We start from the raw sequence: 27,280 nt of genomic DNA on the forward strand, positions 1-27,280 counted from the left end.
TTTATCCAGGTCCCTCACCGCCCCCACCAAAGAATTTGCAGGCTACTTTGCACTGACTATTATTTTATTATTAATATAACTATCACTATTGTAGATGTTTTGATTTTTATGTTTGTTTCTGTATTTATCATCAAAACTAATAGAGAGAACAAAAAAGCCATGTGAATAGAAATTATTTTTACAGGGGTCTACGAAAAATGAACATTCAAGTTAAAATCGGTAGAATCTGGGTTTTTTTTATTCTGAATATAAACAAATTTTACTACTTCAATGTAAAAATATTAAATAATTTATTAGGCAATGCTCCCTAATGAGAATGGCTATTTTTAGAACTTGCCCCAAGGGCGACTGACAAGGGGCCCGCGGGCGACAGAAGACCCGCGGGCACCGCGTTGGTGGCCCCTGCGATAGTCTATACAAAACATGTCCATTACATTTTGTGCTCAAAATCATTCTTAGATAATGAGATTTTAGTCTATTTTGAGTTTCTTTCAGAATCAGCTGTTTTAATCACTTATTGTTTTTTTTTTAGCAAAAAGAAAAGGCAGAAACAGAATAAAGAGCTGCCTATACAGAGGATAATGCTTTGACTATTTAGCACAGTGGTCCCCAAATTTTTTCCTGTGAGGGCCACATAACTACATAACTTTTCCCTTCTCTGGTGGGGGGCTGGAGTCAGTTTGTAACAGAAGAAGTGTTACACGTTTATCACCTGCGCTGCCGGAAATTGTTGACGGTGGCGGGGGCGTTTCTAGATTGATTTTTACCCAGAAAGCACATGGGCAAAAACCGTTAGTGAAACGGTCACTGGGACTGACTAGTATATATTCCATTGAGGGAAAGTAACTTTAACATATGTATTAAAGGCTCGTTTTGAAGTATAAGCTGCTACTTACAGACATTGCTTCGAATGCGCCGTTCATAACAAACACGTGTGTTAACAGTACTAATTAAATAACATAAAAGTCAAGCACTTCCCTAAAAGTCCAACAGATGGCAGCAATGCGCCATTCAAAACAAAACACCCACAGTTTACAGGACACACTTCCTGCTAAAGAGCCCCCTGGTGGTTGAAGAAAAATCCACATATAAACCGGAAAATACAATATATGAAAAAAAATCTGAATGCTCTCTGGTATTGTTCAGGGGGCCGGACCAAATGTGGCGGCGGGCCGGATCCGGCCTGCGGGCCATAGTTTAGGGACCACTGATTTAGCAGATTAGTGTATTCAATTATTATTCAGGTCCTCATTCTGTATTATAAAAGGTAAATTTTCTAAATTTTCTACCACAGTTATGCTTCTTGTAGTCAGTAAGTGTGCCAATATTTCCATCAAAAATATTTCTTCCACATTTGCTGTCCATTGATCTAACTTTGACGTTGTTTCCTTTCCTTGTGGCTCTTTTGGCTTCATCTCCAGTCTACCTATACAGATCTAAACAATTCATTGGCACTACATGTTCTAGTATTTTCTGTAGCTCATTTAACATTATTTCTCGCCTCTTGTCGCTTTAAAAATTAGCTGCTTCTGGCCACACCCCCCAACTCAACGTTTACACTCACAGTTGAAAATGGCTGCTAACAGATGTGAAATTATACAGCCGTACATATTTGGAAAGCATTTAGCAGTCTAGTAGTCCAGTGGTTTCTGGATGGTAGCAACAAAACAATAACAAAAGGCTGGTCTGTAAAAACATCTGACCAAACTTCTGGAACTTTTCCTGGGTTGCTAGGTGACGGGCCGGCCCTGGGTGGGGTTGCTAGGTAACGGCACTGTGCCCCTCCAGTGTTACTCAACAGTTCTTTGTTGAAAAGGCTATTTTTCCAGACACCAAAAAACATGAACTTACTGCCAAAAAACAGCGAGGTGTTTTTTTTTTTAAAGCGCTCTGGCTGTTTTTAGAAGCAGTAGAGATCTAAATGGAAGCATAAAAACACGCAAAATATGAGTTCTGTATGTTATTGTTAATGTTAGAAGGAGGAGAAATGGGCAAGTGTGACGGTTTCAAGGGTTTTCCTGATCTGTCGGGACCAGTACCTACACTGTAAAATTTTTGAAGGTGGTTTAACTTGAAAATGAAAGTCTACCTGCTGCCTTGAAGATGCAATTCAAGTCAACAAGAAAATTGTTTCATTTTAACTCAGAAATTAAAGTTTATGAAGTTGTTTTAACAACAAGAGATAAGTTGTCTAAACATCGTTTTTTAAGTTCTTTAATCTTAAATGGTGAGTTTTGACTTAATGTTGCAATTTAAACCAAATAATGACTAATTAATTAATCTTTCAATTTTTTTAACTGCTAACCTAAGAATTCAACTCTTGGAGGTTTGATAAAATTAGTAAAAAGTTAGCACAACTTACTACTGTAAGTTTATCTTTCACAAACTCACACATTTAGGTTCAAAATCTAAAACTTGCTAAATTTATTTGACATAAAGAGTAGAAGATAGTAGAAGATATCTATCTTCTACTTCTGCAAATGTGGCTCAAATATTTTACGGCGTATGTTAAACTGTCTAAAGGAAGAACAGTGGTGAACCGGTGACAGAGAGAAACCAAGGCTCACTGATGCTGATGCGGAGTTGAGGCAGGTTTACAGTATTTTGTTTTATTCAACAGAAGAGCTACTGTAGCTCAAGTTGAAGAGAAAGCTAATGCTAGTTCTGATAGAAAATTGGACTTGGATGGTTCTACCATCCCTGTGGATACAACTGGGACACAAACCACCTGCCTGGGACCTTCTGCCACCATGTTGTTGTTAGATGCCACACCAGTCCATACCTGTGTCTTTCTGATCAAACTGAGCTGTTTGTTTTCTCTGCTGGTGTTTGTCAGACCTCAGCGACCGCCGGCTGGAGGTGGTTGGCCTGGAAGGAGCCATGGAAATGGGGCAGATATACACGGGTCTTAAAAGCGCTGTGAGGCTTGCTAAAACTTCCCAGATCACCATCAGGTAGGAGCGAGTCTCTAAGACTAAATAATCACTTCTACTTATGTTAATTACAGCTGAAAGCAGATGTTTGGAGTACAAATTCACATTTACAATAATATATTTTGGGATTTTTAATTAAAATCTCCATGCAACTTTACGATTTGTTTGTGTTTCATACTCAGGACGAAGAAACCGTTGCCGATGCAAATAGATGGAGAGCCATGGATGCAATCCCCCTGCACGGTAAATAAAACCTGGAAATATCATTAGAGCTGGAGTACAGCAGGGTTTCTGCAAGGTCTTTAAAAATTTTATTAAAAAGTCTTAAATTTTGTCATCTCAATTTCAGTCCAGAATACCCACAGAATGTATTAACTTTAACTACTTGGATGTTAAATAAACTTTTTAGTTTTTTCATTCCTTTCTTCTTCCACTGTATTTTTTATTTTATTTTTGAGAAATGACAGCTTTGGGTACGATGTAGCATTTGAGCCGTTGTAGATAAAAGAAAAAATGTGGCAGCGGGGAAGTAAATATCTGTGAAAAAACCTCAGACGTTTTGAAAAGTAAAAAAGAAACATGCATATTCTCTGATGTCAAAAAGTCTGATATCTGCAAGAAAAAAAAATCCTTGAGCAAAAGAATAAATTTACATTAAAACTAGAACGTTTTCAGACGTTGTAAAGTCATATATTTCCATGAAAACAAATCAAAAGTTTAGAGATTATGAAGTCAAATATTAGCATTTTTGTCACAAACTATTTGTACCACAAATGATTGAAATGGTACATTCACAAAAATGTTTTCTAAGCTGTAAATACTTAAACCTTAGAAAACATTTTTTGTTCCAGATGTCTGACTTTACAATCTCAGAAAACATTAAAAAAAAGTCTGAGAAATTTTAGATTTTCTTCCCTTAAAATGCTTTTTAAAATTTCTATTAACTGCCTTTAATAATTGAAAATTATTCTACTTTTTCTTGAAAATTATGACTTTACAACAACAAAAAATATCCAGGGTTTTTTCTTGTAAACATGAGATTAACCTAGAAGTTTGACGGGGTTTTTTTTGCTGGAAATTTACTCCTCTGTGACGACATATTTCTTTTTCCTTTATGAATAATGATTGCAATACTCTAGCGCAGTTCATAGGGATGCAATAAAAAGATTTCTGCAAGTTTTTAGAAAGTTAAAAAGTAAAAAGTTGTCTCAAATTTTTCACATTTTTCCAAAGACAATACTATTATTTCATTTACTTTTTACTTTAATTATTGAAGAATACTTGCTGGCATTTATTTGTTTAATGTTCTGTACTTTTCTTATTATTATGCTTTTAGTAATTTAAAGCCAGCCGTTGTAAAAACCATGAAAAATTATCCAATTAAAAATGTCCTACTGTTGTTTTTTTATGGAAATAAAATCTATAAATGCATATTTACAACCTGCTCTTTTCCCTTGAAATTGTGTAGAAGCCATAAAGTACATATGTTAAGATTTAGTTGTATAACTAACGTAATCTAAAATTAAATATGCTTTACTGAATCTTGCAGAAACCCTGTATTGGAAACAGTTTTAATCGCTGCATTAGCTTCAGTACAATGTTTGATTTGGTAACGTTTTTAACCGCCTCTTGTTTTCCAGATTCATATCACACACAAGAATCAGGCGTGTATGTTGATGGCTCCTCCCTCTAAACCATCAGGCTTCTTCAAGTAAAACTGACCGTCTTAATGCATGTTTACTGTTTATCCAGGACTGACACTTTCTGATATAGAATCAGTGTCTGAGGTAGTTTAATATTTGCATTATAACAAAGAAAATAGGATGTTTTTTCCAGACATCTTGTGTCTGTAACACACATTTCAAGCATGGCATCATATGAAAACAGACTGAATGTTAAACTATGTTTGCATTGTGGCCAAAAGGATTTTGACCAAATTATGTCAGTGTTAGTAAAACTCTCCGGTCCTGCTGTTTCGAAGCTGGACAGCAGGTGGGAGTGCTGCTCTTTAGAAACTTTAGGTAAGGTGAAAGTGGCTGTGATCTTAAATAGGACAACTGTTTGGCTTCACGTGCCTTTATAATAATTTCTCTTTGGTTCTGATTAGATTGAAGACCGAGGTTTTCTGTATGTTTGCACTTGGAGGACTGACCATGTAGTATTCTTGTTTTGTTGTGGCTGTACATATTGCTCTGAAAGCCAAATGTATGTTTAGAAACAAAGGTGGAGAAAGAAACACCTTTATTTCAAATTTAGGGTAATATTTTAGCTCTTTTTTAATTGTTATTTTCAAACATATACTTGAAAACTATTTAAGGGAACGGAAAAACAAACGGCCTGCTGTTCCTCTCTGTGTTTTCCAAGTTTTTTTTTTACCCTTATGTGGACCAAACTTGGTTTTTCTGGGTTTGATTAAATCAGAGAGCTACTCATTAGTAATCATATTATCAATACATATTCTCTGAATGTGTTATGAGTTAGACTATTGATTGGGGCTATTTATTACAGTATACGTATTTAAATGCTTTAACAGCTGTATCATTTCAGTATAGCTAGAGAATGTAAAAGTAATAACTCCATGTAAAGATTTTAATAAATTGTCTGGGATTCAGTTTGTGTTGTGCTCATTTAACACATTTAACAGAACATCGTGTAATTGATTCATTTTACCTCTAGGGGGCAGAATTTCTCTTCCAAAACTTTTATTAACTCCATGTTTAATATAAAGTATGTATTCGCATGTACTAACAAGCTGCTGATTTGTTGTGTGCATTCATTTCTTTTGTGATTTGATTCCCAGTAAAACACAAAGATTGATAGAGACTTGGTGCCTTGAAAAATCATTTATATCCCTTGAACTTTTCCGCTGTTTGTTTGGTTAAAGTCACAAATTTCAGTTAATTAGTTATTTGGATTTTATGCTATTCACCAACACAAGCAAGAACAATCATTGTAAAGTGTAAAGAAAGGATTGTTGAATTAAAATGTATATTAAGAATACATGGCTTTCACGTGTTTTTACAAATAAAAATGTGAAAATTGTGACCTGCATCTGTATTCACCTCCATTCACTTTTGTCCTTGAACAAAAGCAGTAAAACTTTCCTAAAAGGCTATTTAACATGTAGATACTCAGATTACACTTGTTTAATGGTTTAATACCTCATTTTAACTCATTTAGAGCTGCAAATGTTAAATATTTTGTTGGGCTAGAAAATGTTTTTAATGTTAGAAGATGCTCAGCAACAAAAATGAGATTAATTTTTTCTAATAGTTGGTGAAACTGTCACCATGTTGTGACAGTATAGCAAGAGACAGATCATGTATGAATAAAATTGAGCTCCGCCTTCTCCCAATGCTTACTTAGAAACAACCAATCAGAGCCATGAAGAGGGTCTTAGCGCTGTCAATCACCTTGTGTGAGCACTACTCATTGCTCCCCACCTTCACCTCTGTACTCTCTCATAAATGCTAAGGCAGAGGAAAAACAGTTTTCCTGGAACTGTTGTTGTTTTTCCACCATTTTAACAGTCTGTACATGAGGATGATTGACAGCGCTAAAACCCTCATTCTGGCTTTGATTGGTTCTGACTGGGAGCAGTGAATTTCTTCAGATTGCAATAGTAGAAGAGGAGGAGGAGATTGATCTTTTCACGTTTTATCTATCTATATTATACTGTCACTGCCTCCTGGTGAAGGTTGGCAGAGTACCCCAAAAGTATTACTACTTCAACATACTTTGACTCAAGTAAAAGAAAAAGTAGCCATCCAAGAAGTTACTTAAAAGTAAAAACTATTTGGTAATAACTGATCAAATAGTCATTTAATATTGTAATATTACATCATCAGACAGACCAAAATATAAAGTTAAATGGAAATTTTGGTGTTTAAAAAAACAAAATGACAGTAATTCTTGTAAATAACAACAAAAAAAAAAAAAAAAAATCAGGCAAACAAAAAAAAAAAAAATTAAAAATCAGTTTCTTTTATGAAACTTTAACAAATCCTTCAGGTGTGTGTCTGTGTGTAGTGAATTTCTGATTAAAACATGTTTGTTTTTCATTCAATATAGACTCAAATAAGAGCAGCAAAACTTCATAATAAAATTCCTCAAGTAAAACTAAAAAGTACAGCGCAGTAAAAATACTCCTAAAAGTAATTTTTGTCCATTCAGGTAAATGTAATTGAGTAAATGTAACTAGTTACTACCCAACTCTTGACTGCTAGTCTGATTCCCTTGAGTGTGAAATGTGAAAGGGAAACGCCCGAGGCGCTCCTGAAAGCATCACAGTCATGGCTGTTGGCACTCGTTACGTCGCTCGGAGCTAATGAGTCCCCGCCTCCACCGCCTGTTGAGCGGCGACGCTTCGCTCCCAGGAGCCGCAGTAAAGTTCTGGTGAGCTTCACGTTGAGGCTCAAACTTTCGGCATCTCTCTCCGTCGCTTGTGTCACACTTTGTACCGGACAGTCCGCGGCTCCATTTCATTCACTTCCCAACAGCAATGACGTTCCGGAGGCTGAGGAAGGTGAACTCCAGCGGGGTGGACGGAGGATCCGCATCACAGGACAACGACATTTATTTCCCGTCCTCAAAGTCGGACAGCTGCAGGACGGTGGACCTCCCGGCAAACTCCTCGGAGGTTTATAACTACAAGACTCTGGCTTATTCTGGGGGCACGCTGCCCAGAAACTTCAAGAAGGTAGGGCTCAAAAATCATTTTATTAATTTCACACCGTCAAATTTACCTTTTAAAGTTACTAATTTATTATTTGTAGAAGTAAAAATAATAAAAGAAAAAACTGATTTTTTTGTTTTTGTTTCCAATTAAACTCATAAATAGCCAGCAATATCCTCAGTCATCACTAAAAGCAGCATGTTCGGTCCAAAAGCACACGTTTGGGACAGAACAGGGGCGGTTCAACCCCACATGGGGCCGTTACTGGAATCGTAATGGGGGCCAAGGAGCTTCCAGCCACATTCGATCATTATTTCACTTTTCACTTTTGTCCTTTCATATAGTTGAGTTTTTGGTCATTTTCTCCCAGTTTTTCTTTTTTTGTTCTTTTGTTCTTGGATGTTGCATCAGTTCATAAAACCAGTTTTATGTTTGTTACTTGCTTTAGTTTATAGTTTAGTGTCATAATGGTATAAAACTCCATCACATTTACAATAATGTATATAAATAATATGGGTTTTTGCTGTGAAATTTTTTCGGCAATCAACTGAACCACAATCAGAACATACAATTAAATTACATTTTAAAATTGAGTTTTCCCCCCCCCCTATTTCTCTTGCATAACTCATTAAAATATTAAGCCCCCAAACAAAACTGATACAGTAGATTACTAAAGCCAGAATGGTTTGTTGAATGAGAGTAAGTTAGGATGAAATGGAAACCAGAAATTAATATCATCCACATAGCATAATCAAATTAATTGACTTTACAACAACTCGTTTGTTGCTTCATTTAATAAATTAACATTAATCCAGATCTTAATAACATTTGCTGATAATTTTAAGTAGTTTGCCCTTATTTTGTTGACCAGATCTTTACGGTAATAAGAAAACATCAGATTATTGTTGATGATAAACATTCAGCTGGGTAAATATGTAATTTAAATGCAAAGTTTTAATAAACTGCACTGAAATGTATTCAAATACCAAAATATTGTGTCCAAGCAGTGCTTTGTAATTTCAGCATTACACAAATTATGCATCTGTAACATCAGTAACAAAATATTTTACTCAGGAAGGGAAGTTTTTCAGCCACTCTTTAATTTACCATAAATTATCAGATATTTAGGACGGGTTTACCCATGATGCATCAGAACGAGCTGCCCTGCTGTGGTTCAGGGTCTGATGTAGCAGTTTCTTGTACTTGATCTAGATCTTGAAATAGATTAGTGATAAGCACGAAATCTGAGAAATCGCTAATCTCTTTCAGATCTTATCTTTAGATGATTTTTGTACTTCTTGTGGTTTTGAAAACCCCCTGCTGAGCTCGTCATTTTGGCTCTACTGGAAGATTAAGTCATTTATTTTATAGTGACTGACATTTCTTCTTCTACTCTGTCCAAGAATGAGATCAGTTTTCTGTCTCATTCTGGTCACTCAGCAGTTTTCTGCTCTGGGTTTTCTCCAGTTGTTCAACACCAATTTTGGCCTAAGAGACATTTGGGGTGTTTTCACAAAACACTATTGAAAAATAGTGGACTCTGTTTGATCGGGAACCAAAATTGCAACAATTGTTACATTTTCACTGTGTCAAAAAATCCAAACTAATTGAAAAACCCGTTCCCCGCAGCACATTTTCAGCAACAAGGCAAATCGAAGTGCTAAAATTAAATTTTTGCTTACATTTTACAGAGATGAAAGTTGCGCTCAGTGTCTTTGGAGGTTTTCATGTCGTTTCCTTCAGTAGTTCTTGGTGCAGCGCCGCCACAGGCGCGGAGGGGAACATGTTTTTCAGTTAGCTTGGATCTTTTGACACAATGCAGCGTGAAATCGAACCGAAGTAGCTGAAAATGTAACAATTGTAGCAGTTTTGGTCCGTAATCGGACCGAGTCTCCCGGACTATCAGGTGTGAAAACACCTCTGGAGAATCCCGTCTCCACAACGTGTTGTACAGCGCGGCGCAGTTATTAGGAACCCCACCCACCCGCTGCCTGCAGCGGGGCCAACAACACCGCATTGTGCGAGCTCAGGGACGGAGACCCCGTCAGGTCCGCCCCCGGCTGCTCCGTGTGGGTACTTGGGAATAAATGCCCTCATTGAGACAAGTGCTGGACAATTCTGTAAGTGTTGGGACTTAAAGAAAGCAACATTTTACTGGGCAGAGAGCGTCTGGTACAAAGCAGGCTTTCATGGGAGCAACATTTGAAAATGATTGAGGAGATTTTCAGCCAAAGTATCTGGATGGTTACATGTCGTTTTTACACAGTCAGGTAGAACAGGAGCCTGACCTGCTGCTGACTTTGGTTTATCTCTCAATGCGCTTATTGTAGCCCAGTGTTTACCACAGAGCCTTGTGTGTTTCTGTTTATAGCCTGGAGTTTGTGTGATTGGCTCTAAATAACAAATAAATAAACCAACAGTTTGTGCGCTTCGGGGCCAGCTGATCTGCTGTGAAACTCAGGCTAAACTTAGCTTCAGGTCTAATTCCCAGTTGAAAGTAAACCAAAAGCATCCCAGACATGCATGTCTAGTTTCACTCTTATTATTATCAAGCATAATAGATCAGTGGCTTAAAAACACAAACACACAACTTGCCACGCGCTTGCTACTGTTAGACCTGACAGACCGGTCGGAGCAGTGATGTGTACAATGCATCCTGCACATGTTGGACACTTTGGGGGGGGGGGAATCCCTTGTGAGTAATCTGGCAGTAACCTCAAGCAGGTGTCTGAGATGTTTCATCTCTCGTTTTCGTTTTCTCCTCACAGGGTGGAGGCTCGCAGAAGTGGAAACCCCTAACGCTGCCCCCAGAACCACAAAGGTACAATCTCCTCTTCGTCACAGCTTTCTTCTTCTTCTTCTCTCACTCTGACGCCACGACTGCGTCATCGCAGAGTCCGTGTCCAAACAGAGAGCTTTTGTAGATTTAGGTTTTCGTGAGATCTGTAAAGCGTCTTCATGAATTTTTATGTCTTCTGCTGGTGGCATTTCATTGTCCTGTGTCTCTGTGACGTCCACATGCAGCTGGACACAGAGGACGTCCTGTGCGGCCAGCAACTTGTCCTCTCATGCTTTTCAGACACTGTACTAATAAATCCACATGGCCTAAAAGCCTCTTGAACTTTTCCGCCTTTTGTCCCATTGCAAAGACAAACGTCACTGCAATATTTTTGGTATTTTATGTGATTCACCAACAGAAAGTAAGGCATTGTTTTGATGTAAATATTTATGTGATTCACCAACAAAAAATAAGGCGTTGTTTTGATGTAAATAAAAAAGAGAAGACTGTAATTATTTTTGTGAAAAACATATCATGATATAAGTGTTTCGCATCAGTCAAGCAATAATTATTTACAATAGTTCTTTATTGTAAATATTGGAAACTGGTTACTGGTTATCCAGTTTTTCACTTCATGCTTTTGTTTGTTTTTTTTAAATTTTTAAGCAGTTTAAAGTGTTGCTACACAAGTTACTCAACTGGTTGTTGGTAGCATTAATTAACATCAAGGTCAAATAACATAGATGAATATCTATTGATTAAATGATTTCTGAATGCAGTAGATTGTATGAGATATTATTTATGGGTGTCAGAGTTTTACATTTTACATCTGTCAGCTGCTTAATTGGTTTATGACAGAGGTGCCTTCCTTCAGTCAATAAAAGTTACTTTATTTGAGAATAACTTGCAAATAACTGACTTTCATTTGATTGTACAATAGATGAGTTGATCTTTTCGACTCTTTTGGTTTTAAATCGTATATTCTTTCTTTCTTTCTCTGTTTAGGAAGGTGGTGGACTTGGAGAAAAATGAAGAGGAGACCTTTGGTTTTGAGATTCAGGTAAATCACACGATTAAATAGGATTTTATAGTTTTCTAAAATGTCAATTCTCATGCTTTAAAGCATCAGAAACAATCAAATAATTTCTACAGATTCACTGATCCGATATTAATATCTCTATCGTCTCAATATTAAAAAATCATCTATGTGGCAGATCCATAAGTGCAGATCTATCCGATCTAATTCTCTTTTTGCTCTGACTGACATCATGCTTATTTCTTTTATATTATATTTATATTCCCTAATTGCACTTTCTGCACCATTGAAAGAAGGTTTATTATTGTTTATTTTCACGTTTGACCACATTAGCCAACCTATTGTATTACATAGGCTGTTCTTCTCATAATTGCACTGACAGAACAAATTAAAGTTGTGTTGTTTTTACATATTTTTACCAGTTTTTAAGCTATTGATGCATTAAAGTGTGCTGTACTGATGCAGAGTTATCATATAAATTTGTACGTTTTCTGTATTGGATCAATATCGGTTGATGCTAAACCTCAGATATCGGTATCTGAGAAAAGTGCATTCCTAATGATTTCCTGCGTCTCTGAATCGAGTTGTTTCTTTGCGCCAGCGGGAGTGAAAAGGTCATGCATCAGTCGAATAACTTGTTCATGTTCATCCCATGACTGAAGCCTTTTTTCCCCTGCAGCATCTTTATTTTAAGCGCTGTGGTTTACTCACACGTTGTTGATGTAAAAACTGCTCTACTCTCTCCCAACATGCCAGCAGGAACTTTACTCAAGCCTCCAGCCCCCCTGCAGCGCCACGCCTCACTCTGTTTTTCAAACTCATTCTTTGAATAGTTTGCAGAAATGATCAAAAAGTATGAGCATAGCATGGATATTATAATGTGCTGCTGCTCACACAAAGTCTCAGGGAGTGAAGGGCTTCTTCTAGGAAAAGACACGGTGTTCTATTTGCGCTTTCGTTAGGCGTTCCCGCCCTTCCTGCCCGGCTGCGGCCAGAAGGAAGTGAGGCCATGAGGAGCAGTTTGATGGCCAGCAGAGACCGCCATGAATGTGGAGTCTCGCATTTCCTGGTGCTTTTCCTTCCTCCGAGTCGGTACTGTGGATATGGAGCTGGGAATGCAGCATGCAAATGTGAAATTTGCCTTTCAGTGATATTTGCATGCTAACATGTTTACCCTGCTGGTTGCTGAGAAGGAAGCCACTAGCTATAAATACAGGCCAGATCTGAATCATTTCAAATTTCCACTGGCACTCTCATGCAACCTGGATGCATGCTATAACTGGAGCAGAACCTGTGCAAGGCAGATGCAAACTTTTGCAACGTTTGTCCGGTTTTATTGTCTTTTTTTAACCGGTAATGGCCTCTTCACCAGCAGCATGTTAACTGTCTAAAAGGTATCTGGTATGGGGAAGTGTATTTTTGTCCTCTCTGACCTGTGTGCAGAGGCGCTATGGCCACCGAAACAAGGAAGTTCATTGAAATGCATGTGGAAGTAACAAGTCAGAGTTTCCAAGACAATGAAATATAAATGTTAACGCTGGCATGGAAGTACGCAAACAGTTTAGATAAATTAAAACAGCAAAAATAAGGAAACATGTCATATTCAGCAAACCTGTGAAGCTACAGAAAGACTCAACAAGGCTGCTGAAATGTTTATTTATAGCCGTTATGGGCATGAACGTCATTTTATTTCAGACAACAACTTGAATGATTCCTATAAACAACAATTGACTTCAGAAGTTAATTTTTTTTTCTTAAGAATTGTATCTTTAAATCTACTTTTAATATTGCACAATTTTGTATGTTTTTTAAATATTTGTCAGAATAACCAATTACAAAAATGCTTGTTAGTTGCAGCCCTTGTTCAAATGCATCATTAAATATTACTCTTCTATTCAAGCCCATGATGAGTCTATTCATCCCTGTAGTTGTTGCAAAAATTTGATGCGCGCGCGCACACACACACACACACACACACACACACATACATATATATATTTCTATATGGTTGAATTGTATTTTCTCTCGTTCTTTTTTCTATTCTATGGGACTAAATCAGTTGTGGAAAAAATAGTCTTTTCATATTTGAACACAAACACATTAACAACATGATTGCATCCTTTATTTTCAGGGTTAGTGAAAAAGACAAACGTAGATTCTGGACGTTCGTTAAGTTCTCTGTTCGGTTTGTTTTGGGAGGCGAGAGGAAGCGGCTCTTCTTCTATGCTTGCGTGCGTCACCCATGTGCGTCCTCTGTGATAAAACGGTTTTCCGGTACTGTCCGTCATGACTTCCTCTGCATGCGGTTCAGTGGCTTTCTGTCTCTGATGTTGCACTGTTACCACAATATTTCAGAACATCAGAAGTAAGTCGGTTTTGAAAGCCGTCTAAAAAGTGGAAGACCTTTTTCACCTTCACATTCTCTGTTGTCTCTTTCCTAGACTTACGGCCTTCACCACCAAGAACAAAACTCAGTGGAGATGTGCACGTTCGTGTGCCGGGTGCACGACGGCAGCCCGGCCCAGCTAGCAGGACTTAAAGTTGGTGAGTGAACCTTTTTTTTTTTTATTTTTAATTTTTTGCTTTTCTCTCCATGGTTTACTGTTGTTTTTGTTTTTTTTTTGGATGAGACCTGAAATAACCTGAAAAAATGCTTGAAACAAACAAAAGGGAAGAGAGCATGACCAGTTTCCTTTGTGTTTTTATCAGCTGACATTGTGCCCATTACATCAGCACAAACCAACCTGCTGCTTGGTTGTTTTGGGAAGTCGAAATGCGGCTGCTTAATTTGACATTTTTCCTGCTAACAAACAACTATTTCAGCTGACACATGCAGCGCCTTCAAAAAGGCGTCAACACCCCTTAAGCCTTGTCACAAAAAAACTGAAAAGAGCCACAAACTGCTGCCAGAAGTGACCCGCGTTGCTAAATAAATTCCACCTCTGTGTAATTTAATCTCGATTAAAGCAAGCTCAATAATTTCTATTTGCATGTTTGTTCTTCTCTTTCTACCAAAACTATAGGCTTAATTCATTTGGTTTTTACAGACGCTTCATAATCCATTTTATTTGTTCTTTTAGTTGTTTTGTTTATTCATCCTGGATATTTGAAATGTCTTCCAGTTCCAGAGTTAAATATTTTCTAGAAATTAGTTTATTCATCTTTGAGAGAGTGAACTTGCATTATTATACTATTACCATTAAATTACTTGAAAACAACATTATCGTTCATCTGGGATGATTTATCGTCCAGCAAAATTTGCTGTCATATCAGTTCTACTTCTTAAAGCAATAGAGTGAGATTTCTGCCCAGTCATCTTTGCAAAAATATATCGAACAAAAACACTTTCTAACAGAAATGTTCAAGTCTTATAGAGTTGAGTCACTTTTAGTTTTTAGTAGAGGTGAGCGATATGGACTTTTAATTTTATTGCAATATTTTATGGTGCTATTGTGATAGAAAAACATTATCATTAAAAAAACTATTGACTGCTTCTTCTTCTTTTAGGCAACATCGCACTGCTTTTATAACGCCAGACAAATATTGTTTTAAAATTTCAAATAGGCGTCTTTAGAACTTAAACTTACTTAAAGAAGTGGCATTATTACCAWTATGTTAGYTAAAAATGGTTTAAAAACAATATTATAATTTATCGCAATAACTTCTGAAACAATTTATCATTCAGCAAAAGTATTCAGTTTGTAAACGTGCAAAAGACTGTAGATAATAACACTAAAGGACCTCCTGCTGCATTTGCCATTAAATGTATCGACTCAGGGGAGACTGAAGACAAATGCATGCCACACTTTTCAGAAAAAAAAGAGARGGGGGAAAAAAGGTGTTATTTTTCTTCAACTTACTTTCTTTTGGTTTGTCACATAGATTCCCCCAAAACGGACTGAAGCAGTGAGTAAAAAACCAGAGTGATAGTTGAGTGTGAAGCAGAAGAGGTTCAGGAAAGGACAGGAAATAAATAAATGTGAGCCGACACCAGAGAGCTTCTGTGTGCCTCAGTAAATCGTCTCTGCTTTTGAAAGTCGTCACGGCTCAGTCACGACTCGCCGAGCGCCACGTCTCCGCCGGTCAGCGAGGAAAGAGAGAAGGTGTTTATCTCTTCCAAATCCTAACTGGATGTGTCAGTTCCACTTCTTTCACTTCTCGCTCGCTGTCCTGTCTGGACACAAAGCACGTCGAGTCCAAACCACATCTAATCGCCTCATGCCACTCGCTACGAAGATGAAACGGCTTCAGCTACTTAACGCCACACACACGTGAAATATTTGGGTTCTTTTCACCGTAAGGAAACTTGGAGTGCAGTGACAATCTGAATGCCACGCCTGCACATGTGCGCTTCACATGTGGAGAGGTTTCATCCCTCGGTTGGCTGCATCTTCAGGAAATTAAATCCATATTGACTGGGAGCATTGTGACCTCATGGCGGTTGTTTAACACACGTGTGTGTGTTTGTGTGTGTGTGTAGGGGACACCATCGCAAGTGTGAACGAGACCGCCGTGGAGGGATTTCTGCACAAGGACATCGTTCAGCTCATCAAGTCATGCGGCAACACACTGAGGTACGGCTGCTGCTAACGATTATTTTTACAAATCGATTGTTCTAGCGATTAATCGAATAAAAAATTTGCTCATTCTGTGATATAAATGACCAGAAATACATGAGCAGATGCAACTGAACAAATAAGTAATTTTTAAAGAGGAAAATACATATTCTATTGTCTAAAATGCTATAACAGTATTAATTTGGTGTACGGTTGACCATTTGTAAAAGGTTCTGGGTGGAGCATATTTATAGAGAAACTTTTTTTGGAGTGTATCGATTCAGGGGAGACTGAAGACAAATGCATGCCACACTTTTCAGAAAAAAGATAGCTTTATCTTTATCTTGCTTTATCTTTGAAGATAAAGCAAATGTTTTGCTTTATCTTGAAAGCAAAATGTATATATTTTGCTTTCAAAATAGGAAAAATCTGGTCTGGTTCCTACTCTTAAAATGTTGTTTTTTGAGTCTGTATTTTCCAGTTAATTACAAAATTAATTGTCAATTATGTCAAAAATTAATTAATCACGATTAATCTGATTAATCGATTCAGCCCTACACTCTGGTGAACAGTTAAAGGCTGCTTTTAAACTTTAAACCTCAGCTTAGACTTTCATGAAATGGTCTTTTATGAGTCTGCACTTTCCAGTTAGCAGTTAATTGATTGCATAATTAGTTAACAATTACTTCAATATTCGATTAACCACAATTAATCTGATTAATCGTTTCAGCCCTACACTCAGGTGAACAGTTAAAGGCTACTTTTAAACTTTTAAGTTGAAGTTTGTAAAGCACATTTTTAGTTGAGTCCCATCAGACCAGTGGAGAAATTCAAACAGAAGTTGAGAATGTCGTGTGCCAAACTCCTGCTGGTGATGATTGGACGAGTATCTTCCGTAACTTTCTGTGCAGACGGTTATGTTCTGAGTTTCATACTGAGTTACATGAGGACAGACGACCGTTACCCAATATCTGTCCTCCATGTCCTCAGGATGTTCTCAGCTGTGTCAATGTTGGAAACCTACTGAGCCTCTCCTCAGTTATGTCACCAAACAGTTTCTGCAATTCACCCCAACGAGTTTCTTTGCCAGAAGAGCTAAGAGCTGAGTCAGCGGAGAGGGAAAACAAAACGCAAATAGTCAACTTTTTCTGGTCGTGAAGTTTCATTTCCTACTGCTGTTGTAGAGCTAAGAAAGTAAAACAAGAATGTTTTCATTCATCTTCTCCAGCTGAAATTAAATTCCTGTTTTTGGTCCTCTCAGATTTTTAGCTCCAGGTAAAAAAAAACATATTTATGGAAACATAAATGTAGTTTATAAAGTCTACTGGCTTTGAATCTGACATGATAGGAGTTTCTCAAAACTGTGGCAAGTTTTAATCAATATATTCATATAAAACCCATATCTGCCTCAAAAACCAATTCAGCACTAATCAAAGTGAAAATTAAACTACGACTGAGTTTAGTTCAAGTATTTTGTTCACTCAGAAAATTCCTGATTCCTTTAAACGGCAAGAGGGGATTTTAAAGCGAGATGATCAGTTTTATTTCTTTTACACCAAATGATTGAAAATGCCAATGCAGCAATTTTTGTACCTGGTTTTTTAAAAGCGGCGACACTTTTTAGATATTATCCTTCTGTTTCCATCACTTTTATCAGCTTGCTTCCCCACCCACAGTATTTAAAAACCTGCCGTGACTTTTGGTTACGATCTACCGAACACTCATTACGAAAGTCGCAGAAAAATGCTTAACATAATGGGAATTTGAGCCAAATTAGGGACAAAATTAAGCCGTTTGGAGCTCCTGAACTCAGTCATAGTTTACAGTAGAAAAACTGTTCGAAGTTTAAGCTTCTCATGGAAAGTTGAGCTTTGACCGACTAAAAGTTTGTTTTGATACCGTTTGTTTTGTACATAATAGGAGTTTAAGCTTCATAAATTGTTGTTTTTTGTTTTTTGCTTGAGTGATGATGTCAAGCACTCGAGGTTTTGATCTGAAAAACTGTCTATTTAAAATGCTGTGGTGGGTTTAGTTTTTATCTCTTATGCAGTTAATAATACATCGAATCGTTGGCATTTTTGTCTACTTTCACGCAGTGTGTCTCCTAATGTTGCAGGACATGGGGTTTTCTGTCAAATCCACCCAAAGTGTAGTAGTATACACTCACCAAAACTCCCATTCACTTCTATTATGTCTCAGTGGCATTTTTTTCTCAAACCTCTTTTTAAGGGTCTCTTTAACTCGTCGTATCGCTTCTATAAAACACTGTAGACTTATAAAAACTCACACATGGGGCCACCAGAGGCTTCTGCCTCTCTCTGTTAAACAACATTTTGATACAATGTATCGTTTTCGCACAGCACCTGTTTGTTTGAGATTGAATTTCTGTGGGGGGGGTTTTTTCAGAAGGGACAAAAATCACCATAGCAACCAATGACTCAGCATTTTCTGATGCAATTTTCTGGCTTGTTTGAATAATTTCTCCTGTTGTGTGTTGAGTCCCTTACATGTTGCTCTCTGTCTTGTTTTTTGGGTGTTTAATTTGAAGCACGCTCCACTCTTATCCCCTCGTTGAGGCTTGTTAAAGATCGAAGGAACAATTAGTGCGGACAGACTGTGAGCTTTAAGGGTTTTATAGTCGGACGTCATCAACTTACACCCTCTGCTTCACTTATTAAAAGTGCTAGTGTGTAAACGAGTTTTTTACGTTGTTCCCCTGCTCATGATTAAAGGGCGTTTGCACCGTCAAAGTGGAAATGGTTCATGTTTATCCTTCCACGCTTCTTGTAAACGCCAGTCCTGGTTTGGACTTGTGAAAAAAGCCTTTCATAGAGTTTCTTTAGCGGCTTTTTTCTGTCCTTGTAGGTTTTATAAGTGCTTCCTGTTGAGCTTAATAACCCTGTAGTCTTTTGGTATTTCACTTTAAGGCTGGAGACGGTTTACAGTGACTCAATCCGAAAAGCTGAGCTCGAGGCCCGGCTGCAGTATTTAAAGGTGAGTAGTTTCCCTTAAGCTTTTTGTGTGTGAGACAGGCTGATTATGTGTCCAGTAGCCTTTCACACCCACACACACACATTTGGGTTATGTTAAATGCTACGCATTGGGACCCCTTCCCCCTCGCTCCACACCTGTCTCCAGACTACGTCCGCCTGTTGCATGAAGCGGTCAGACGCAGGGAAGCGGCTCAAGTGAACAAGCTTTCCCTAAAGATTACAGCAGCTGTTCTGTTCTAATCCAGTGCAATACAGCCACTACTATAGATACCAAGTCAGCAATTTAAACATCAGCCTATTAGGTGCTGGTATTTTTGTTGTTATTTTTTTCAATGTGTGAAGAAGGTACTTGCTTTGTTTGTAAAGTAACAAATCTTTTGCTTTTCTCTGCAGCAAACGCTTCATGAGAAGTGGGATGAATATCGTTCGTTGATGGTGCAGGAGCAGAGGCTTGTCCATGGTAAGTCATCATTTTAATTCACTGGCTTTACTGATGCCAGCTTTCATTTTACTCATAAACAGATGAATATATTTTCATATTAGAACTGAAACGCTGCAAAAACTCACAATTAGACAAAATAAAAGTGTTTTTGGTTCAGTTTCTGGTACAAATGTCTCGGCACACTTGAAATAAAACAGAACTAACTTTCAAGTAACTTTTCAGCAAAGACATAGGAGCTTGTTTAAAGTCAATTTAGAATATTAGAAAAAGTACTTGTTCCACAGGCAGATTATTTCACTTATAACATGGGAAAAAGTCATGTTTATACTGTTGTTTTTCATTAATATTAAGGATTTATTTGCTTAAATCAAGTGCCTATTTCTTGCTGAAAAGTTACTTTTGAGTTAGTTTTGTCTTATTTCAAGTGTACTCAAATATTTGCACAAGAAACTAGAGCAAAATTACCTCAAGATATTGTTTTTTTTTTTTGCTTTGTTTGTTCTTTGAGGAAAGTTGCTAGATTTACTGTTTTAAGGCAACAAATTGCTTAAGCTTTTAATTTAGATAAAACTGGAAATGTTAACTCCGATGTTAACTCCGAGCTGCTTAAGCAGGACTTTTATGTTCTTTTCCGTCAGCAACGGCAGGAGCAAAATAAGTCAGCAATTTGCGTAATTTAACCTTTTTGTCAATAAATTCCTTTTATATGCTATATTTAAGTCCAGATGTTGTTGCCTGCTGTGCTGACGTTGCTCTCGTCTCCTGCAGGTATCGTAATGAGCGACGCTGCTCTGTACGAGTCCCTGGAGTCTGCAGGAATCTACGGCAGCCTCGGCGCACCCAGCCCCGCGGCGCAGAGAGCCCTCCGCTGCACCGGCAGCACCAGCAGCAGCGCCAGCCTCCTCAGCACGGCCACCGAGGACGACCCGCTCTACCAGACCTGCCTGTACCACTCGGACGGCTACATGGACTCGAGCAGCGCCGACAAACTCAACGAGCAGCCGCCTTCCCAGAGGCAGCAGCGCGTCCGACCGACCAGCGAACTCCTCACCGTGACCAAGACTCACCTGACCCGCAGCGCCAGCACCCGCAGCTACGTGAGGGGATCTTCGTCATCCTCGTCGTCTGTGGGCTCGGCGGAGAAACAGGGAGGATTCGGCTCGCTGCAGAGAAAACCCAAACAGAAGAGCTTCCGCAGGCGTCTCCTCAAGTTCATCCCGGGTTTGAATCGACCGCTGGAGGAAGAGGAGAGCAAACTGTGAGCAACGGACAGAAATAAAGACTAAAAACAACAATGACTTTCAAACTAAAGTGCCAAAGAAAACAGCAAACGGCCTCCAAAGGGTGAAGCCTGAGACCAAAGCGAAGTGTCTGCATTGCTGGAAAGACCAGTGGACATAACTTTTGCTTCGGTCTGTCTCGACTTCTAAGTTATTTATTTATTTTTACATGTTCTTGTCATGCAGAATGAAGGATGTTTCTTTTCTTTCTTTTTTACTGCATGGACATTTTTTGTTCTCACTGCAAAACCACAAAATCTTAGCAAGTATATTTGGTCTAGTTTCTAGTGCAAATATGTTAGTAAACAGGAGCTTTTTTTAAGTGAGTAATTATATAATACTGATTTTAAAAAGTACTAGCAGTCATTTTTATTTAATTTCATTTTGGGATAAATAAAGTGTTTGAATTTTAATTTATAACATAGAAAAAACTGTCTTGTTATAAGTGAAATAATCTACTGGAACTAGTACTTTCTAAAATCAATATTAATTATTTACTTAAAACAATCTTCTATATCTTCTTGAAAAGCTTAAATAATTCCTTAGTATTGATGGAAAAAGTACTAGTTCCACTGGCAGATTATTCCACTGAGAGCAAGACATTTTCCCCTTTATAAGTGAAATAATCTCAGTGGAAATAGTCGTTTTTCCACCAGTATTAAGGAATTACTGACATAAAACAAGCTTCTATTTCTTCCTGAAAGATTCTTGTAAGTTAGTTTTGCCTAAAATATTTACACTAGAAATTAAAACCAAAATTACTTTGCATGTTGTTGTGCTTTTGCAGTGCTGGCAAATCTGTGACAACTTTAAATTGTGCAGCGATCTAGAATGACTCAAAGCCTGTTTTGATTCCTAAAAATAAAATATGTGACATTTCCAGATTATATGCTCCTTTACTTCTTAAGAAGCGTCTCATGCTTGCAGCAGCAGCCAGATGACCTCCAGCTGAATGTGCATCCTCTTCCATGTGATTCTTAAATATAGCAAGCCTTCACAACTTTTCCACCACTTCACAAGGCCGCCCCTCGTACATTTGGAGGCCAATGTGTGGCCGTGAAGCTTTAAGGCATTTAATGGTGTAAGGTATCCAGAATGCAGGCTGTTGTATCGCCTCTGACACGGTTTATTGTTGGGGAAACCAGCAAGGAATGTGCGGAGAAAAGCATGACCCAAAATTCCCAACACAGCCGCTTTCTTTCAGCTCCTGTGGGGCAAATGCCGACTCTTCTTCTTCCTCGCTGCCGTATTCCCACGGCGGACTCAGTTGTCCAGGAGCTTGCTGGCTCTGTGGTTGCGTGTATGCATGCGTGTTTGCTGGGTTGGGGGGTTGCAGGGAGTCTTTTCACTCCCTGGCTCCCGGCTGACCCGTGAGGTCACGGTGGTCACTCTCTGCGTTGGCTTCGCGGCCCTGATCCCTTTTGTCCTCGGCCGCTCATTCACAGACGCATCAGCGGATGACGATGATGGTGAGCGATGGTATGCAGCCATGTGCTACACTGCAAAAATGCTAAATCTTACTGGGTATTTTTGGTGTAGAACAAATAACTCAGTACACTTGGAATAAGACAAAACATTTGATGAACAGTGTTATTTCCAGTGGCAGATGATTTGACTTGTTGTGTAGGAAAATGTCTTGTTCTAAGTGAAATAATCTGCCTGTTCAACTAGTAGTTTTTTTTTTTCCACAAATATTAATTATTGACTTAAAAGAAGCTCCTATATCTTTCTGGAGAGTTTTGTTTTTCTTTCTTTCTTATTTGAAGTGTACTAAAATATTTGCACGAGTCGCTAGACCAAAAATACTTGGTAAGATTTTCTCTTCCAGCTGGGAATGTGCTGAGTTTTATTTATGCATCTTGTTCATTGCTGGTCAGTTTTAGTTTTGAAGTGTGCTGCAAAAATACAAAATCTTACCAAGTATTTTTGTCTAATTTCTAGAGCAAATATTTTAGTGAATTTGAAATAAGAAAAAAAAATACTTTTTGGAAATAAATATGAGCTTGTTTTAAGTCAATGATACCTTAATACTGATTTTAAAAATCTAGTTCCACTTGCAGATTATTCCACTTATAGTGTGGGAAAAATGTTTTGTCATAAGTGACAAAATCTGCTAGTTGAACTAATACTTTATTAATATTAAGCATGTATTGACTTAAAACAAGCTCCTTTATCTTGCTGAAAAGTTACTTGTAAGTTGGGTTTGTCTTCATATTTGCACTAGAAACTAGACTAAAAACACTTAGTCATACTTTGTTTTTTAGTGTAGACCTGTGAAAGAGAGGTGAGGGGTTGCATTTGTTTATGCATGCTTGCTGGTGCCTAAAACATTGGTTTAGAGTGAATAAGCTGAGTCCATAACGAGGGGATAATTAGCAGAGATGACCATAAAACTAAAGCAATGAGCTAAAAGGCCAAACAAGCAGCTGATGCTAAGCTGTTTGCACAGCAGGAGATCCGCAGGGTGTGTGGTTACTGCGGCAAACACCAGCTTTCTACAACAACTCAGATCACACTGAAGCGAGTTTTTCAGTGTTTTTGTGATTGTCTTAGCAGGGTTTGGTTGACTCCTCTGTGTTAGTGCACTTTCAAGTACGCAGTCTGTGTACATAAATGACCAGACTTCTTATAGCCTTTCAAACAAAACCCGCAGATACTGCTTTGAAAATTTTTCTTCAGCATCTAACATGAGATGATTACTCCAAAAATATTCTTAGTTCCACAAAACAGCCTCCGGTTGTTGATGTTTTTGTCTTTTTGTTTGTTTTTTGCAAAAAAAAGACAAAGTAGCACATTGTAGCATTCACTTGTCCTGGCCGTTGACTTTACAGCAATCCCTCATACCGAGAGGAAACACTCCAATTTAACAAGAAACCTGGCATTCCTCGTGAACAACAATCTCCACATTGCAAAAACACAAAATCTTACCAGATATTTTTGGTCTATTTTTCTTTGTGCAAATATCTTAGTGCACTTGAAAAAAGACAAAACTAACTTACAAGTAACTTTTTTATCATGACTTGTTTTAAAGGACTAAAACATACAAACTGATTTTTATAAACTCAATTAGAATTTTTTAAATCATAGTAGCAAAAATTGATGATAAACAAGGAAAGAAATGTTTACAGATGTACACTTAAGCTTGAAATGAGTCACAAACCTGGCAGCATTGGGTGTGAAGTAATCTCTCAATTTTATTAACATGCTACTTACAGGAAGCAGCATAAACATTCAGGAATTGCCCAGCCACACTTTCAGCCGATCTGATAGGAAGTTAAAGGTTAGAGAGATGGAAAGGAGATCTTCCAACCTCAGAGATTTCAACAGAAATGCCAGTGGACACATCAAAATCATTGGTCAACAATTAGGGTTAGGTTGCTGTAATGCCAACAAAGATTTTTATGCAGGAATAAGTATGTTTCAATGTGCAGTTTGTTACAAAAATGTAAATTTAGTTCATGTTATTTTGGTAACTTTTAAGAAATTGTCTCCTTTCCTGTGATTTTGAGTTTTCTTATTTATTACCGATTGGAGATCCATAGATGCTTGTTTTGTTTTGTCCTTTAACATTGAGGAAAGCAGCTGAGATCTTCTGTTTTCAAGCAACAAATTACATTATTAGAAACCTTTAACCTCCAATAAAATTTTCTGGATTTTCTGAGTGCTAAAATTGGACTTTTGGTTGAAAATGTATATTAAATCTACTTGATAGGGGTATGAATATTTCTGGCGTTACTGTAATAGCTTTAAATCTGATTAAACAAAAATCCAAAATACTAATCTGATTTTAAAAGCACACTGTTTGTTGGGATTTTTAACAAACCGAAAACAGGTTGACCAGCTGAGTGACTACCAATTGATTCTTGCCCTCCTAAAAATAAAAACCTCATAATATGTCAGTCAGCCTTTTGCTGGTTGATGTTGCCTTATGCGGTTGTCTCTTTTAAACTTTATCAATTGAATGTCGTATCTGGCAAATCTTTACACTTATGGGCATAAACCAAAGTGAAAACACAGAGATCTTTATCTTTCCTATTATTCACATCAGGTTATGCAAGAGACAGTCAGATTGTCCCTGGTTAGGAAATTCCAGCTTTAGCTGTAAACTCAGCCTGAGATTTCTCTTTCACTCACTTTCATAGCTTTATGTTTGCAGAACCCATCCTTTGGTGTCTAATCTGGATGGGCGAGGCCTGGGAGTCAGGCCTGAAACATGACGTCATAATGCTTCCGGATGAAAGTGTTGATCTAAGACTGAGTGCAGTCACGTTAAGGTGGGAAAAAAAAGCTTCAGTCAAAAATATTTTATATATTGTAATAACAGATATATCATGTATATGATCAATATATTACATAATATCAGAAAAAAAGGATTTTTATTTCTGTGTGGTCGTTATTAGCAAAATAAACCCGACCGACCGCAATGAGACTTTTAGCGGAACGGTTACAATCCGCATGCGCAGAAGAAGAACGTTGACGTCACACAGCAGCGCACTGTTTACGGAAGTAATAACGGATGGAGCCTTTATGGGTCGACTTTGAAGTTGATCTAGCAATGGGAGACAATAGCATCGTCACAAAATCAAAGAAAGCTAATAAAAAATAAAGAGTACAGTGAAAGCTTTTTGTGGAGCGTGCAAATATCTTAGATGTGAAATAAGACAAAACTAATTCATCATATTTAACTTTTCAGCAAGAAAGTTTTAAGTTAATTTCTTAATCTTGACGAAAAATACAAGTTCATCTGGTGGATTATTTCACTTATAACATTGAAAAAATAAAATGCTTTGATCTAATTCTATTCTGCCGACGATACTGGTGCTTTTTCATCAATATTATTAAGAAATTATTGACTTAAAACAAGCTCATATCTTGCCAAAAAGTTGCTTAGAAGTTAGTTTTGTCTTATGATTGTTTACACTGCAGAAAACAATCAGATATACACTTTAATTAGTACCACATCACCTTCCTAAAATAATAAATAATGGCATGAGAGAAATTTTTTTGCCAAATGTTTTTTTAGGAGGGTGTTAATGAAGAGGCTCATATCAATTTTTTGAGAGATAAAAAGATTGTAATGGGKTTTTTTTAGGCTTTGGTGAAAAGATCTGAATATAGATCGCATATGGGTAAAACAAGTTGTTTTGGGTCGCACTTGCCTGCTATGAACACAACCCAAAGCTTGAGATTATCAGGGAAGAAGCCTCCTCCAGCTCATGATTGATTCACTTTGCCGATAAAGCCATGCATTTGCAACTTCCTTAGTGTTGTGGTGTGTCTGCTCGCATGCAACCTCGCACTAATTTTAGACATTTTTGTTCCTCAATGAGTAGGCTGATGTAACAGAAACAGATCAGGAACAAGATTGTGTAAATTTTTTCTCATTAAATTTTGCTCCCAGAAACTCAACTAATCTGCAAACTGTTTTTCCACTGGATTTCAACGATTATAGAAAACATCCAAAACTTTGTGCTGCAAAAACATAAAAGTATTTTTGGATTCATGAAATAAGGCAGAACTAGCTTACAAGTAACTTTTAGCAATATATAGTAGCTTGTTTTAAATCAATAATTCATTAATATTGATGATAAAGTGCCAGTGGAACAGGACATTTTAAGTTATGGAATAAATATCTTGTTCAACGATAGATTATTTCACTTATGAACACTTTTTCATCACAATTATGGAATTGCTGACTTAAAACAAATGCCTATTTCTTGTTGAAACATTATTTGTAAGTCAGTTTTGTCTTTGCTCTAGAAATACTTGGTAAGATTTTGTGGTTTTGCAGTCTAGTTAGAAAACGAGATATGTACACTGACCCGGTCCTGTTACGATGAGAACCAAGCTCTAAAAAGTGGAAGTTAGTTCGCCTATTAGGCAGAACTGATCCTTTGTGGTGTAACAATCTTTTCTCAAGCAGTTCTGCGTCACACACTGCAACTGTGTCTCTGGATCAATACATGATTTAGTGCGTTTCTGCAGCTTTGAAATAAGGAAGCACTATGATGTTCGGTTCAAGACGTACACAGCTGCTTGCGTGCAAAAAACAGACATCCAGTCAAAGCTACAAATGATGTCAAGCAAAAAAAAAAAAAAGGGCACAAAATGTCACCAAAAAAAAAAAAAGTGTAAAGCTGCGCTGCCACAAAGCATGGGTGGGCGTAGTGGGGCACTGCAGTCTCTCACACATGGATAAGAGCTTGTGTGGGCTGTCAAGACCCAGGATGTGGTTGAGAAATGTGCAGGAAATCCACCATAAAGATAAAACAATCCAACGGATGACGAGTCTAAAAAAAAAGACAGCCGTGTAGATTCTCACACAGTTGTGTTCACGATGGCTCTGAAGTTCATGCTAAGTTTAGACTCTTTCTGAATGCTATTTATTCTGTTACAAACAAATATCCATCCATTTTCTTTCACCCTTGTCCCTCAGTGGGGAGGGTTGATGGTGCCCATCTCCAGCTAACGTTCCGGGTGAGAGGCGGGGTACACCCTGGACAGTTCGCCAGTCTGTCGCAGGGCAACACAGAGACACACAACCATGCACACACACTCTCACACCTAGGGACAATTTAGACAACCA

The 27,280-nt window shown here is 37.7% G+C and overlaps 2 protein-coding genes across 4 annotated transcripts in view; both read left to right on the plus strand.

The window, feature by feature from the left end:
* dgkaa (diacylglycerol kinase, alpha a) overlaps positions 1-5,978 on the plus strand; it is a 37,429-nt gene extending 31,451 nt beyond the window's left edge. Inside the window, exons 21-23 of the mRNA XM_008414454.2 lie at positions 2,837-2,954; positions 3,116-3,176; positions 4,574-5,978. Of these exons, the coding sequence (XP_008412676.1) occupies positions 2,837-2,954; positions 3,116-3,176; positions 4,574-4,648 (254 nt within the window). The 3' untranslated portion in view covers positions 4,649-5,978. The remainder of the gene's footprint in view (positions 1-2,836; positions 2,955-3,115; positions 3,177-4,573) is intronic.
* A 1,163-nt stretch (positions 5,979-7,141) lies between these two features.
* On the plus strand, positions 7,142-20,917 carry tamalin (trafficking regulator and scaffold protein tamalin). 3 transcript variants are annotated; one of them, XM_008414453.2, is made up of 9 exons: positions 7,142-7,328; positions 7,433-7,632; positions 10,377-10,429; positions 11,393-11,447; positions 13,865-13,967; positions 15,904-15,997; positions 18,907-18,973; positions 19,366-19,432; positions 20,183-20,917. In XM_008414453.2, exons 2-9 carry the CDS (start codon positions 7,435-7,437, stop codon positions 20,674-20,676), a joined length of 1,131 nt encoding a protein of 376 aa, XP_008412675.1. In that variant the 5' UTR covers positions 7,142-7,328; positions 7,433-7,434; the 3' UTR covers positions 20,677-20,917. The 3 variants fall into 3 exon arrangements, with proteins under 3 accessions (XP_008412675.1, XP_008412674.1, XP_017161071.1); XM_008414452.2 differs by having other exon boundaries at positions 7,143-7,632; XM_017305582.1 differs by lacking the exons at positions 7,142-7,328; positions 7,433-7,632 and adding an exon at positions 9,370-9,728.
* Positions 20,918-27,280: the final 6,363 nt, after the last annotated feature.

Source organism: Poecilia reticulata, linkage group LG7, assembly GCF_000633615.1.
Source record: "Poecilia reticulata strain Guanapo linkage group LG7, Guppy_female_1.0+MT, whole genome shotgun sequence".
Lineage (NCBI taxonomy): Eukaryota > Metazoa > Chordata > Actinopteri > Cyprinodontiformes > Poeciliidae > Poecilia > Poecilia reticulata.